Source organism: Oxyura jamaicensis, chromosome 5, assembly GCF_011077185.1.
Source record: "Oxyura jamaicensis isolate SHBP4307 breed ruddy duck chromosome 5, BPBGC_Ojam_1.0, whole genome shotgun sequence".
Classification (NCBI taxonomy): domain Eukaryota; kingdom Metazoa; phylum Chordata; class Aves; order Anseriformes; family Anatidae; genus Oxyura; species Oxyura jamaicensis.
This window is the reverse complement of record NC_048897.1, coordinates 29504686-29520288: the sequence shown is the minus strand read 5'-3', so window position 1 is coordinate 29520288 and position 15603 is coordinate 29504686. Positions and strand designations below refer to the sequence as shown.

The 15603-nt window shown below is 42.8% G+C and overlaps 1 protein-coding gene across 9 annotated transcripts in view; it reads right to left on the bottom strand.

Moving 5' to 3' along the window:
- Positions 1 to 4886: 4886 nt before the first annotated feature.
- PAK6 (p21 (RAC1) activated kinase 6) overlaps positions 4887 to 15603 on the bottom strand; it is a 41235-nt gene continuing 30518 nt past the window's right edge. For all 9 annotated transcript variants that reach the window (XM_035327692.1, XM_035327693.1, XM_035327694.1 and 6 more), the window contains 6 exons: positions 13470 to 13961; positions 13064 to 13197; positions 10044 to 10170; positions 9725 to 9850; positions 8909 to 9043; positions 4887 to 7001 (listed from right to left, as the gene is read on the bottom strand). In XM_035327692.1, the coding sequence (XP_035183583.1) occupies positions 6834 to 7001; positions 8909 to 9043; positions 9725 to 9850; positions 10044 to 10170; positions 13064 to 13197; positions 13470 to 13961 (1182 nt within the window). In that variant the 3' untranslated portion in view covers positions 4887 to 6833. The remainder of the gene's footprint in view (positions 7002 to 8908; positions 9044 to 9724; positions 9851 to 10043; positions 10171 to 13063; positions 13198 to 13469; positions 13962 to 15603) is intronic.

Genomic DNA, 15603 nt, shown 5'->3' with positions numbered 1-15603 from the left:
TCACAGTCCATTGTGACTGCTAGTTGGCCTCCTTCACACATACAGTAGAGCTCTGCCATGGATATTTTCTACTAAAGGCCATTTTCCTTCTGTTGACAGCAGTGCTTTCTCTGCTGCAGTTCCGAAGATGGTGGTAAAATACTGCTTTCCAGTTAGACCAATTTTGCTGCTTTTCTAGAACAGCCTTCTCCATCCCTGAAGTCTCACTCGTGCTGTGAAGTTTGAAGGCCTTCAAAAAAAAGATGACAAACATCACAGCAAGGGGGAACTGCAGCCAGGAAGCAATTTAATATCTTTTATTAAACCAGCTTGCAGTGTTGGCAGTTCTAAACTGCAGCTCATATTCATTAGCCCCCTGCTTTCTGCACTGGGGAGCTGGCAGTGGAGATCAAGGATGGTGTTAGAAATGGGATCAGCACAAGAGAGGCTGCTTTCCCAGTAAAAACACAGAGCAGAGCCCCAGCAATCACAGCAGTAAGGAAAATAAATGGAAATGGAAAACATACCCAAAACACACCCAGAAAAAACTCTTGTCCGGAGTGGGGCTCCCAATTTTTGCTAAGCACCCACTATTTCCAGACGGAACAGCCACACCACACTTTTCAGCCTCACCACAGTGCCTGCAATTACTCACCCGGATTCAGCCACATGTGGATGCAGCTGGAAAACAAGGAACTGTGCTTAAGTACACGCGAACTTCCTATCAGCATAAATATAAACCAGCAATGCTCACTGTTTTACAGCCTGAGACTGCTGATAACAAAAGCTGTTTGGAGCTGCTTCTAACTGTATTTCCAGGGGCACGACAGCCCCCACCTGCTCCATGTCATTGCATAGCACGCGTTGCTTAACACACATGAATTGCTTGGTGTGCATCCTGCCCTACTGCAAGCACACAACACCCAGGACTGCAGAAACACAGCTCTCATACTGGCTAAAACAGGGGGTTGTCCCCAGCTTCGGCCACCCAGCCCATAGTGACCATCCCAAATCCCCCCAGACAGTTTTTTTTAGAGGTTATTTTAAAGGATAATTCATCTCATCTCTCTCTGGAGGGCAGTCAGACACCTAGTTCAGACCTGATGTGGACATGGGGTGCCCCCCTCTCAATGCATTGCCAAAGCACAAGGGGTTAGGTTTTTTGCACTCACATCCATACAGTGAATGAACACAACAGAATAAACCCAAGTTACAGGGACATACATGTAAAGCCAGGGCAGAGCAGCAGGGCTTGAGCTAGTGGAAGTCTTCTCTCCTCTCTCCCATGACAACAGTGCCTAAAAAAGCCAACGTTTCACAGGAACGGGGACAACCCTAATCACAGTCTCAGAGAAAAGGGGAAGGATGAGCCAGCCCTCTTCCTCCATGCAGCACACAACAGGACGAAGACTGTCTCTCTAAGCCAGGTCAGGCAGGCTCAGTCTCACTCAGGCTGCTCCCCACCTACAGCAGCCCTACAAAAGAGGGACAGCACAGCTACAGCCCCTTCCCTCTGGCCTGCACCAACTCATGCAGCACCACCTGTAAGAAATCCCCAAATCCCCAGCTGCTTCATTATCTGGAGACCTCTTATCACCACATCATGCCAGCTTTTTAGCAGCTCCCTTCAGTAAGAGCTCCTGTGCTGTCTGTCAGCTTTTTGAGGTCGATATAGGAGGCTGAACCCAGTACTCTTCTCTTCTAACTTTATTAGCTCTTTTTGCCACCAGCTCCAAGCAGAACATCAGTTCTCTTGGCAGCCTTTGGACAATATAAATTGGTTAGGCAAAATGAGGGCTGATAAAATGCCAAAGTAAAATGCTCTTAATGAAACTTCTTTTTAATGGTGTGGAAATTTCAAAAAACAATCAAAGCTCAGCTAGGCTCTGACACAGATGTAAGAAAACTTAACTCTAGTAGTTTGTATTCACGTTATCAGCATCCTGTGATGTTTGAAGCCTGAGGAAGAAAACTCACCATGATGACCCTTAAACCATATCACAGCTTCTATTGTGCCATTGTCTTCTGCTATTAAACAAAATCCTGGTACAGCTTTATCAGGTGATTTATGCAGAAATGCATTAAAAATAGGTAGAATATTTAATGTAGATTACACCTCAGTGCTAAAAAAAATCTGCTAAAAGTACTTTTCAGAGTGTATACAGAAGAATCACTAAGTATAAGCAAAGCCACGTCTCAGAGTACAGACCACATTTGGCATCAACACCTTTCCTCACTGAAGTCTTCATGCCTCAGAGGCTGGGTGTGCTGATGCTCCTCTAGACCAAATACCATCTCTAACCAAAAAGGATGAAATTTCTGGAACATGAGAAATGGACAAAAGTAAGATAAAGGCACGAAGAGTTCTTTGGGCAAACGTTACTGAAGAGGTTTTCAAACAGAACAAGGAATGATTTCCCAATTTTGAGGGACAACATCCCTCCAGCAGCACAGCGGCTCGCCGAGTCAGTGCATATTGGTTACTTACGAACTCCAGAATAGAAATGCCACCTTCTGATCTTCCAGCAATATTTCTTGCTACAGAATTCAAACATCTTTGAAGATTTCTTTGGGTAGCTGTGCAGCCCTGCCTGTGTTTTTGCTTACGAAAGGATATTTGCTGACCACAGGGAGACACAGGAGTTGGATGAGATAGGGCTCTTTAACGAGGCTGTTTTATACAGAAACCGAGATCAAGGGTAATTAAGACAAGAATAGTGCCTGTTCAGACAGAGAACAGTAGCAGGTTTAGGATCTGTCTTAGATTCTTTTCATATTTTCATCTTTTATGTGGCATATTCTAAAGCTCATTTTTTACCTCTAAATGTTCTTGTGCAAAATACTTATTTTTCAGGATACCCATCTTTTTATTATATTCTTTAAAATCAAATAACGCATAATATTTGATTATACTAAGATATTTAAGATATACTATTATTTGATTATATCAATAAAATATTCTTAAAAATCAAATAATGGAGATCCCTAAGCAAAGGAGGACTCCAGCCACAACAAGGACACAAACAAAAGGGGTACACACTATACCCGAAGGAGCACAACCAGGACTCTCTAAATCAAGAACATTACTAACAAGACACACAGCATGCAAACTCCTTTATGGGCCAACATTTTTGCAGGCAGAGTCCCTGATCTTCCCCTTGTAGTCTCTTCACTATCCATCGGGAACTGGAGGCAGCAGGGAAGTTAGGGCAAGCACAACTCCTGGCAGCTGGCTGATCTGCTACTAACACCATTGTTATCATCATGCCCTTCACATTTTCAGAGCTCTTTAGAGACAAACGGGAAAAGCCTGAAAGTCACTGCTAAAACAAATTAGTTTTCTGTGATGAGTAGATGCAGATCCCTCTGTACAGGCTGTTTTCTCGGCTTCCTTTCCTGCAGTTACAGGAAACATTGCCTTCAAATATTTAGTGGCCACTCTGCATACTGCTAGCTGCTCTAAATCTTCCTACAAACCATGTCCAGTTGAGTCACAGTTCAGGCTCAGTTTGTACCTAAGGATCTAAAATTATCTTTTACCTCTGTAATGAAGATATGCCGCTGACATGACCGTTGCTGCTACAGGAGGTACAGAAGTGCTTCACAATAGCTACAGTATTTTAGAGCCGCTCTCCCTGCCCAGTACATTCCCACACAGTCAGGATTTACTGCTTATTATCCCCACTTTATAGACTGGGACCTAAAGCCCATCAAAATGCTTTCTCCAGGCAACAGGGAGAAACATAGGATTCTTCTCACTATATTGAACAATCTTAAAAGTTGGGAGCCTCATTTCACCTAGGGTCCTTCTATAATCATTGGTTAACAGATAGGGGCCTCCAGGGAAAGATCTGTCCCATTCCGAAATGAATGGGATAATAAGCTGCTGCAGTCGATAGCACAGAGCCCTATTTGAGGAGGACAGGCACCATTATATATACACACAAGTGCAATTGGGAGGTGACAGTAGTCGCAGACTCCCTGTTTGATTCAGCAAATTGTTCATATAAATTCAGCCTGCCATCTTCAAAGACCTACTGTATGCTGATTGCCAGGGCTGTGGCAGCATGGAAAAGACTCAATACCAGCAAAGCTGGCAGAAAGAAAAAATAAAAAGGAACAATTCAGGTGAAGCATGACACCAAACAAGAGATACAAGTGTAACCTTGTTGATAGCACATACAGAAAGATATTCAGAGAAAACAGCATCTCAAAGCATAATTACCCACTGAGTAGACTATAAGCTCTTCCGAGCAGAGGCTGTATTTTGTTATATACTTAGATAACGCTTAGCATACAGGAAATCTGGCTCCTGAACATTGCTGCAATGCAAATTAAAAACCTGCTCTGCTTATCATAATTCTCTTAACTGGTTGCATAGTTCTTGGGGAGGGAACTGTTGGCCCTGGAGACAGAGCACTTCAGTCTTCATAACAACCACAGGTTTATCTCAGGATTTATATTTGGTTCCACACTCATCTAAGTAATGGAGTGATTACTTGGTGATATGCCATGCATGAACTGTACAGAGGAACACACAAGAATCACATATTTAATTCTGTATTGGACAGAAAAAGGTGGATACTTTCTGCATTCCTCACAGATAAGATAATGAGTTTTTAAAATTTTATAAGATACTTGAATGCAATCTTCTAAGGGCCTTTCACTGTCTTTAGTCAGACTTGGGCTGAAGTAGAAACAGCATTAAAGCTTAAACCTGTCATCCCTTGCTCCAAGAAATGTTTATTTCAGAATCCAGGCCTTCTGCTATAACCTTTTCTTGTTTTAAAAGCCACACAGACACAGAATAGGTAAGTTACACTGGACTTCAACATCCACACTTCCCTTACATCTCTGATCCCTGAACTGTAGACATATTTGCAAACATCTCAACACTGCAACAGGCATGTGAATAAATCAAGATCTACTTTAATTTAAAACACAAGTGCAAAGGATTCACAACTACAGATGAGCAGGATCATTTCTTTCAAATTATAAATCTTTAAAGCCCTGCTCTTTTGCATAAAAAAGCAGTATATCTGGAATACAGAAACATTTTACATCAAAAACTTTCCAGTGCAGCTAAGGAAGAGCTAAACAAATTCATTTCAATTAACTTCATCAGCCCCAAACTTAGACATCCAGTCTAGGCAAACCACCTACGATCCCTCTACTGGCCACAGGCAGAGTGGTATCGAGAGAAAGCAATTTCATCCTTCAGCAGGTGTCTAAAAGGATGGAGATGAATCACCCTCTGGAGGCGCTCTTCTCTCCATGGTCTACAGAGGCAACCTATATACTTCGCAGTCTGGGTGCCCACCATTTAGGTGACTGTCATCAGTGCAGATGAATTCCATCCCAAATTACTTCAAGTAATCAACTGTGGCTTCAATTTTGAAGCAGGATCTGTAACTGGAGTAAATAGCAGAGGATAGAGATTATTTACATCTTCTGAAGAAAATGCAGTTATGAGGTTAGTATCTGAGACAGTACAACTGTCCCAAGAATAACTTAAATTCCAATAAATTTGTATCTGATTTTCAAAATGGGATCCCAGTTCCACATATAAGACTATATTCTTAAGACCTCACAAAAGTGCACACCATCACTGTACAACGTTACATCCTGACCTAGAGTCCAATTACCTCAACTAACTCACTGATCAGAAACTGTATCATACAAAATATCTAAATCTATTCAAAAATAACAGAGCTGCTTAGACAACCAGAAACCTTCTGAACATATCAGCAGAGGGGTGGTGGGGAAGGGGATACCAATTACAAAACATACATCAAAAGTTTCCCTTTTCCCCATGTTCTGCAGCAGCAAGCAGGGGAGATGAAGGCTGAACAAACAGCCTCACCATGAACGTAAAAATCTCTCCTGGGACATGCAGGACAGCTGAAATGTTTGCATTCTGTCCCCTAAAGCATTCCCAAAGTGCTGCCCCACATTTATCTCAGGGCAGCACTTCTTGGCCCCTCCTGTGAGAAAGGACTCAGAAAGAAAGCTGCCTGGAAACCACAAATAGGAACAAGCTTCCCCAGAGTCTCCATTCCAAACAGCACTGGAGGTGTTGCATATTATGAATTTTCAACCACAAAATCCTGGTGGCAAGAACAATTGTCTTCACAGAGTCTAGTCTGAGGCCTGCCTCCAAGGGTTTTCCCTCCAAAAGTTTAAGATCATGAAATGGATTCAAGACTGACCACTAAACCATACATATTCCTCAGCAAAAGAGAAGCATGTTGACGCAAGAGAGCTGTTTGAAAACAAATATGTACATATCACATCTGCTCCCTAGGAAAATATGTACAGTTTTCTAGGTCCATGTTTAACTGGAGATTAAAATCATCTGTGGAAAAAGTCTCAGAAGAGAAAAATTGTTAAGTCTTTGTGCATTGTTGGACAGTTTAAAGGCATCTATGCCCCAAAATGTACATTTAGGTCAGCTCAAGACTCCAGTGTACAACTAACAAAACAAAGATCACATTTCTAACTGGGAAATGTTGTTCCAGTTCAGTAGTCAGCAGCCAAGGTTTACAGGAACTTGCAGGCATTTGGATACACCACCTCAGACTCCGCATAAAAATGCCATTCTTTGGAAGAAGCAATCCAGAAGTCATGAAATACCTGCTTTATTCTTGAGACATACTTGGTCTTATTAGGAACTAGTACATATTGATTGTCTTCAGCAAAAAAGAAGCCACAAAGGCCAAGACTGCAAGGACAATATTCACATTCATCCTGTAAGAAGATCACTGACAAGTTCCGAGCACCATTGCCAGGACAAGACTGCCTGGTCTCTTGGTTATTTGTGTTACTTTTTCCTAGTATTCTCCCCTTATGTGAAGTCAGCAGGTAGAGGTACGCTTTCTGTATTGCTGGATAAGGGGGACCAAGCACTCTGGAAGTCCTGTCTGGAGCAAAAAGGGGTGATCCAGAAGCTCTTGTGCCGTTGCTCTTTCTAGTGGTTCCCGGGTCAGCATCCTGTCCAAGAAGTCTCTCAGAACTGGGGAAGTCTGTGAAAAAGCAACCAACCAAGTCAATGAGGTGAAGGAACAAGGCAACAGGTCGTTTGAAAATAGGTTGCTGCGGTGGACTTGCTTAAAAAGGACCTGTGCAATTCAACTTTGTAGTCCTGTTTTTGCACACAAACATAACAGGAGACAGCGTGCTTTTTATGGAATAATGGGAACAACTGTCTGTCACCGGTAGGCACACCAAATTAAGAGGAGAGTGCCTGCCATGTGCCAGCACATCTAAGTTAATTTTGTTTCCCATTTTGTTATCTGTTCTTTTCCGTATTTCAGCTCAAAAATTCAGCAGATTTCCTACAGCACATTAACGTGGGTGCAAAGGGTTGAGCAATTCCTTCTTTTACTGGGCACAAGAGTGTGGAAGAAGTACTTAAATGTAGGCATTTAAAATATTTTAAAAGTATTTAAATATATAACCCAAGTAGGTTTTGAGAATCTGGAAACCTGGTGCTGCCGCTACAAAATTAAGAAACTACAGAACATTGTACCAAAAGAACTGAATGACCTCAGCTGGCCTGTCCTTTAAAATACAGGTATTGAGGCCAGCTGAGTTGCCAGACCCAAGAACCACTGAAAAGCTCTGCACATCTCTTGCTGCTGGTAATCCTCTGTAACATTAAAGCTGGATAAAAAAAATTAACTTGGTGCAAATTTATTTATTTTAATGCCACTAATTACATCCATTTTAGATTGAGGGCACTTTTCTTGCTCTGGTTAACTTAGTAGATCACAAAATACTGTTCACAGTGAGGCACAGCTTATTTAATGAGTGCTTTGAACAACCACTGTGATTGCCAGAGGATGAAGGCACAACACAGCTGAATGCCAGGATCCAGCCTTTATCGTTCTGTCAATAAATCTACCCATGCTTTAGAAAACCAGCAGAGATTATCCCAGGTGGTGTCTGTTTAGTCTGTTGCACCCAATGCTACAGCAATTGACCCCAGCGAACCATTAACTGCAATCACAATGCAGCAGCTGTGGATTCAGCCCTCTTAGCTCAATGCAGACAGCAGGGAGACAGGAGGATGGCCAGAGGCGTGTCCATCCAGAGGTCTGCTGGAAGCCACTCATGGTGGGGACATCTCACCCATCAAGGTGTGTGATCCAGACCAGAACTGGCTTTACACTACCTAAGCGGGTCCAGAATGTTACCTTGAAATTTCAATTAGTGTTGCAAAGGCAAATAGGAAAGACAGCAGCTGTTGATGTTGGAGTGTATGCTGTTAGTTCAGCAGCCTACTCTGTTAAATAATTCAGTTTTAGCAGCTGCAGATATTCTGATTAATTGGAAAGGCCACATAGCTCGGAATGCTGCAGAAGCTATTTGATCGTAGAGGCTTGGACTGAAATGAAATAGAGGATGGCTTTAAGTGATGACAAAAAGGTAATCACTGCATTTCTTATGTCACTACTAGTTTTTCATAAGAAACCATAAAGCTGAGTTAATCTTCAAAGCAGCTGCAGTGTCCCCCATGAGCTGCTGTCTGTTTTGAGCTCTTGCTCTGACCAGAACACAGCCTCTGCGTTTCTGAAAGCTGCTAAGCTGGAAACTCTCCAGAGCAAGGATCCTCCTAGTTGTTTCCCTAGAAGACGAGCTACTCTGTTGACAACAGCATGATACTAACTATTGCCTCCACCAGAAGCAGCTTTGATTTGCATTATTGGATTTATGCCCTAGTGACTTTACATTATTAGGACTGTTTCCCAAACCAGCCACTAGCTGTCAGCAGCAGCTTGTATCCACTGAGGCAAAGAAAATCCAAAGTTCCCCAAGAAACATGTTCTAGCAAGACCCATTTTCACAGCCAGCTCTGCAGGGAACAGCTGGTATGGATGTTTCCCCATGATAATCATCAGGTTCACAAGTGCTTTGCCGGTATGCTCACCCTGTGGAAATTTTTCATTCTGGGAGGCGGACTGTCACGGAGTCTCTTCATTGCCTGGACCGGAGAATCACTAAAATAGGGGGGTTCTCCATCCACCATCTCTATCACCATGATTCCCAGAGACCAGATATCCACCTGTGGGAGCCAATGTCGCATCAATACACAGCTCAGAGCAACAGGTCCTCACTACGCTGCTTTCACAAAGGCTACAACACCCTTCCCATGACAAACGTTACTGAGAGCGTAAACCATTAACCCACTTAATGCTGCTGGATCCCTTTCTGCTGTTTAACAAAGACAGCTTTCCACTTAGGACTGATCCATGCCGGTGTTGCAACATGCAAAGGTCTGCAAGTAACTGCTTGTGCTGCACCTGGTCGGTCGGTAAACACAACTAATCAGTCTGCTGCCACCTGCCCATAATTTCAGAGCTCCCATTTGTGTCTTCCCTGCTCTTCTTCTCCCTGCCCCTCATGGCATTGATTGATTTACTGATCCATATCGCATCGCAGGCTGCTCCTTGCTAACATCTGTCCACACTACAGCATATACTGGCCTATGCCAAGCTTCAGGTATAAAAATAGAGTAAGTTTACACCTTGTTCCAGGAAGCTGAACGTGTTTTTTTTTTTTTTTTTAAACTTTATTTTTATTGCTTTAGGCCAAATTGATATCATCACAATCAAATCTGAAATCATAGTTATAGTTCTATTTTAAATAGATCCTAGATGCTTTTCCTGGAGAGCCTAATATTTTAGCGTGACACCTCAGAATATCATTTGCTACCTCTTCTGATATTAGGAAAGTGGTCCCTTACCTCAGTAGTGTATGGTACCCTTGCAATAACTTCTGGAGCCATCCAGTAAGGAGTACCAACTAGGGACTTTCTTTTGGGTACATCTTTACTGATCTGAGCACAGAAACCAAAATCTGAGAGTTTGACCTGTGCAAAGAGAAGAACAACCAAACTTTAAAATTATTTCTAAGCTTTGTGGAGGGAAGCACCAAAGATAAAGAACACAAAAGGAGTAAGAGAATGAGGTGTAAACAAGAGACTGAGAACAGAAAGGAAATAAGGAGACAGACTAAGGCTACAGCAGCAAAAGACAGGAAGCAATTTTTTGGAGGAAACCTACCCTTCCATCCAGTGTCAACAGGATAGAGTCGCTTTTAATGTCTCGGTGAATGACCCCCTGAGAGTGAAGATATGAAAGAGCCTGCAGCACTGATTCACACACCGTTGCAATTTGCTCTTCATTTAGCCTGAAATTAAGGACATAGTTTTTTAACTGCATTATACTCTTCTGTGGATAGCGGTAACTCACAAGTTCTGTGTAAAGGTACCGCACAGTTTTGAAGGTGAGCTGCAGGTAGGTATTTTGGTTCCCCATGACCAGTACTCTCTCTCGTTCTTTCTATTCTTTTACAATTGTGTTTTACTGTTGAAAACATTTTTGTCCTGATGATTAGCAACTTAAAGCTTTAATAAGTCTAATTCAGAGAAATTGCATTTTAAACCTGGTATCTCAGTTCATCAATCAACATGCTGTTTCAAACAATTACGACGCACAAGACTGCTTCTTCATGCCAAGATGCCACAGGAACTGTTGAGACAGCTTTTTTCTTTTAGGTACATATAGTGAAACTGTTGTTCACAAGGCCTATTGTGCAACTTTATGCAGTAAGGACCTAAACAAGTAATTTCATAGAGAATGGGGGGATCCCCTACAGATTTCATGCAGCTAAACAGCGCGGATAGTCTTATACCTAACTAAAGGTAGCACAGACAGGGGGAGATGCTGTCATTCCTGAATTTTATTAATGTTAGCACACTGTGTATGAACACCAAGAACCTGATCTTTAGCAACTCCTGCTATGTGGACTACCAACACAAGAACCTTTAGGATCAAATGAAAGTTAAAAAGGGCAGAAATTAAAATCTCCTGTAGCTGAGGCCAGTGGGAATGGCTTCTGCACACATACACCAAGGAATGCTAGAAGATACTTACTTCAAAGAATCACTGAAAGTCCCTATTTGAGTAGTTTTGATTCTCAGCCTGTCTCTAGCAGTTATTTCAAACCACTCTCATTTGAGGGCATGGAAATGATAACTCTTCAAATCCATGTCTGCAGGTAAGACTGAGGAAAAAGACAGCTGAAAATGTAGAACTGTGCAGAGCACACAGCACTTTCTGAACAGGTATGAGCAATTTCTATACATTTAGGAATGAGGTTGCACCATCACCTGAGAAATTCGTATTTCCACTGCTTGGCTGGTAATCCACATCTCATTCTACCAAAGTCACCATCTGACCAGGACATTGCGTATTTTGGCTGCACTGTGCCATGTCTATGGCAGAAATGTATCTGAAGAATGGCAGGGGGCTACTTTTCCCATTACAATTTAACCTCTGAAGAGAGAGGGACAAAGACTACCCCAGTACAGAACCTAACCTATTCAGAAATAATACTTTTTACTTCGTATATAGCATGAGCTATAAGCAAAGTTGGTACCCTTCTGAGCTTTGTGGTTCTAGAAGATAAAAAAAGGTACACTTTCAGCCTGTAATATATGGAATTTGGTTTCAGTCAAGTGATTGCATAGTGTAAGAGAGATTACTAGGGGATTAGCTCACTCCTGGAGATGCAAATCAGTTATCACCTTCAGCAAGTATTTAATGAGGGGAATGACGGTGTTTTCCTCCCTGTGAAAAAGTGATAAAGGCTTGCAGCTTACTTTTGATAAATGTTATGGTTATAACAGATCCTGTTTCCACTATGTGGAAAAACAAGTATTCATTAAAGGGTTCAAAGGAAGGCTTTGTAAAATAACATCTATGCTGACATCCCATGATGTCATTCTGTCTCAATGGTGGATACAGACTACACAGACACTTCATAACCCTTTCTAGAATATGTTGTGTGTTTTTTTTTTTGTTTGCTTTGATTTAAATTATAGTTCCATTGGCTCTACTAATACCAGCTAAGAGCTACAAGAGTTTTACTGGCTCTGCAATGCCAGGACTCAGCACTTTTCAGGACTAAACATTCTGTTTCCTGTCCAGGAGCACATACAGGACTTTTAGTGAAACCTTGGTTCTCAGTCCCTGAGACGTACCTCTGATCAAAGAATTGGAGGGCTGGCCAGATAAGCGTCTCCAAGACATTCCTTACAGGTGTGGTTGTAGAGCACACAGAGGACAACATGCATTCCCCCCTCCCATCCCCCCCAGACACATCACAGGCACGCATCCAAAACAGAAAACCCATTAAAACAAGATATATGCCTTAAACCTACCACAAGATCAGTAAAGGCCAGTCAAAGTATGTTAAGTGAATTAAAAGCATACTACAATTTTTTAAAGTAAATATAATTAGCATTAGCAATACTACTTAATTGTAATCCAATTAACGTTCTGAATCTTCTAAAAGAGGAAAGCTCATTCTACAGAAACTCTTGGTCAGTCTTTTCTTTGGAGCTCCCTGTGCCAGTTTACAGCCTTGCAGGACTGCTCAGCAGCTGGGAAAGGGCAGGTAAGACACTGTCCTCATAAACACATCCCCAAAACTCTTTGAGTGTGGGACTCCAAAGAGGGCATTTGAGAGCAATTTCTTTGCCCTACAGAAGTGCTTTGGGCATTAATGAATATGAAGTGGTGTGGATACAAAAAGATATTTAGGAGAGTGTCCAGTAGTTGCTATCTTTAGGCAGCAAAATTTGGGAAGGCGCCCAGATCTCAAGGATCTGCTGCATTTCCCTGGAGGAGTTAGCCACAAATTCTACCTCGCTAAGGTTGTACCATGGCAAACTATTCGCACATTCTTTAATAGTTATTCAATGAGCTTCCTGGCCTAAATTCAACAGATATAATAAACAATACGTTTTTATGAGTACTGTGTTTTACAGGGGAGGTTATAAAGGAGATAAACAGCGAGTATGTAAAGAGATCAGTATGGTAACAAGTTCCCTTCAACACCAGAAGCAGATCTGAATGCTTCAAATCAATGTCAGTTATGAAGCGTAGCAATTTCAGGGCACTGCAATCACAAGCATCACGAGAGCTGTGAGGGAAACTGTTCTTCCCAGAAATCTCCACTCTGCTGTCGTCTGTGAGGTGGACACACAAGCACTGCTGCTTTGGGTTTTGCTTCGTACCTGATCTGAGACACGATGTCTGTGAGGGCTCCCCCCTGCAGGAACTCCATCAGCACCCAGAGCTCCTCTCCCACGAGGTAGCTCTTGTACATCTCCACTACGTTGACGTGTTGATAGTCCCTCATTATCACCACCTGTAAAAACACAGGGAACAACTGACCAGCACGCCACAACTTATAAAATCTAATCCTAGCTACAAAGCAAATATGTGGAACTCTATGAGTACAACACAGTAGCCTCTGTCCCTGCAGTCATTCTTTATCTTGGTACTACTATAATTCTGTTAAAAAGATGTCTCCTGCCCCCCCACCTTTTTTTTCTTTTCTTTTGTTGTTGTTTTTTAAAACCACATTTACTGTTACCGTGGCTTTGTGGTGGACAGAGAACCCCACCTCTCTATGTTTACCTCATTAAAAAGGAGCTCCCGGCGCTGCTGCTTTCTCAGGTCCATCATTTTCACTGCCACCTGACGCCCTGAGTGCTTCTCTCGAGCAATGCAGACGATACCTGTGGACCCTTCACCAATCTTTACATAGTTCTCCAGCAATGTCCGGGGATCCCCTTGGTCCACTACCATCCTAAGGGCAGCTTTGAACTGCTCATGAGTCACAACCACTGGGTCCTCACTGGCCAGCTGCCCCTTCACGGAAGAGTCCTGGGGAAGGTGAAGGTTGCTGGAACTCGTCTGAGTCTGACGGTTTCTTGGAGACCCTGCTGGTGACGGCCTGCCTTGGGGCACTGTGATCGCCTTCTCCGTTGTTGGGGATTTCTGGGGAGTTCCAGCTTCCGAAATCATCCTGGGGAAGTCAGACGCAGGCTGATCTGGTGGGAGAGACTGGGCTTTGGCTGCGGGGCTGTGGGGTGAACCCCATTGCTGGGGTCTGAAGAAAGCATTAGGCTTTGGGAAGAACAAATATGAAAGCAGAAGAAAGAAAAAATGCTGGTTAGATTAAGCAGCAGGCATCAGCTGCATTTTATGCCAATCTGGCTTACTGCATTTTGCAGCAGACAAAGCGCTCTAGGTTAAGAGCTCCATGTTCTTGTCTCCAGGCCTGCCCAGCATATGCTGCACAATTAGGGGAAGCCACATGGCTGTCAATTTTCAAGAATCAGCTACAGGATGGATGCTATGTTTTAAGGACCTCCAAAATATGGCAGGGACTCTGTTCTCAGAGGGCTAGATAACAGCTCATGCTTAAAACAAACAAACCCACCACCCACACACACATAGAACCAGCAGTTTGCTAAAAAGCATTCCAGCCTTGCCACCAAAACTCAGGGGCAACCCAAGTTGCAGAGAATTTGAAAACCATTTATCCCTCTGTTCCTCTGAACTTTCTATACACGAAAAGAAAGAGGATTCCTGCCAAAGCTGTAAATCACTTTGACGTCTTGGCCTAATTCCCTCCGGGTAATTACACTCTGCCTATGGAAAACGCTCCCTGCAATTTCCACTGGTACCTGCAGAGCATTCCTGTCGGTCAGGCACAGAGTTAGCCCTCTGTTTTGGGAAAAGCACAACCAACCAGAACAGCTGCGGATGGCCAGGGCAGCACTTCAGCTGCACAGAGCCACCTGACACATCATGGGCTTACAACTGATCTCCGATGAGCTGGGGCTAGCAGTGCTCTTTCCTGAAGTACTCAAGGCATTTTGGAGACCTCCCACTCAAGTACCAAACCAGCCCATCCCTGTTTAGTTTATGAGATCTAGTAAGATCACAGCCTGCGGTAACATGGCTTCAGGGTATGCATTCCCATGCTAGCACTACACATCGGTCTCCCAAGAAGGAAAAATCTTGAAGTGCTCGTACTCACCCTCAAAATGCTGACTAATTATAACATCTAGTGGGTTTGGTATAAAATACATTATACTTTGTTATATTTACAGTAATAGTGGATCTGACAACATAGCGCTTCAGAAAGAGCCAACCAACCATTCGTATTCCAGGACAAATAAAAACTTCAAAGCGACAGGCTTTTTTGCTCTTACAATCCAGACAGAGTGTTAATAAAGTTAATAATATGGGCATGGGAACTGAAGATCAGCAGCCGAAAAAGTTTTAAAAGAACATTCATTTTCTCTCAGAAAATATTTGTATAGAATTTAATTACATCCACCCCGCTTTTTTAAATCAAGGATTTCTGAGAACAGTAAAATCTGCATAAGCCGAGCACACGCACAGCTCATTCTCATACGCACACAGCCCCTGAACGTTTGATTTAGCAGGTCCTGGCACTGTGGTGCTGGAGTGCACAAACACAAACTGCCTGTCAGAAGTTACTTCCTTTTCATTTACCAGCTCCACCCCTGCAGTTCTGTGGAGACATGCTCATGGCAGCGAAATATCTATTTCCCAACTCTTGTTTTGTCTCAGGAGGGAGGAAAAAAAAAAAAAAAAAAAAAAAGGCTTTATATAACCTAGAGCAGGCAAAAGGGCACAACTCGCATGCAAGCTCACACATGTTTGTCTAACCACACATAAGTATTATTTCCTGCTCTGGTTATTTGACAGCCCCTATACACACGTTTGCAGTCGC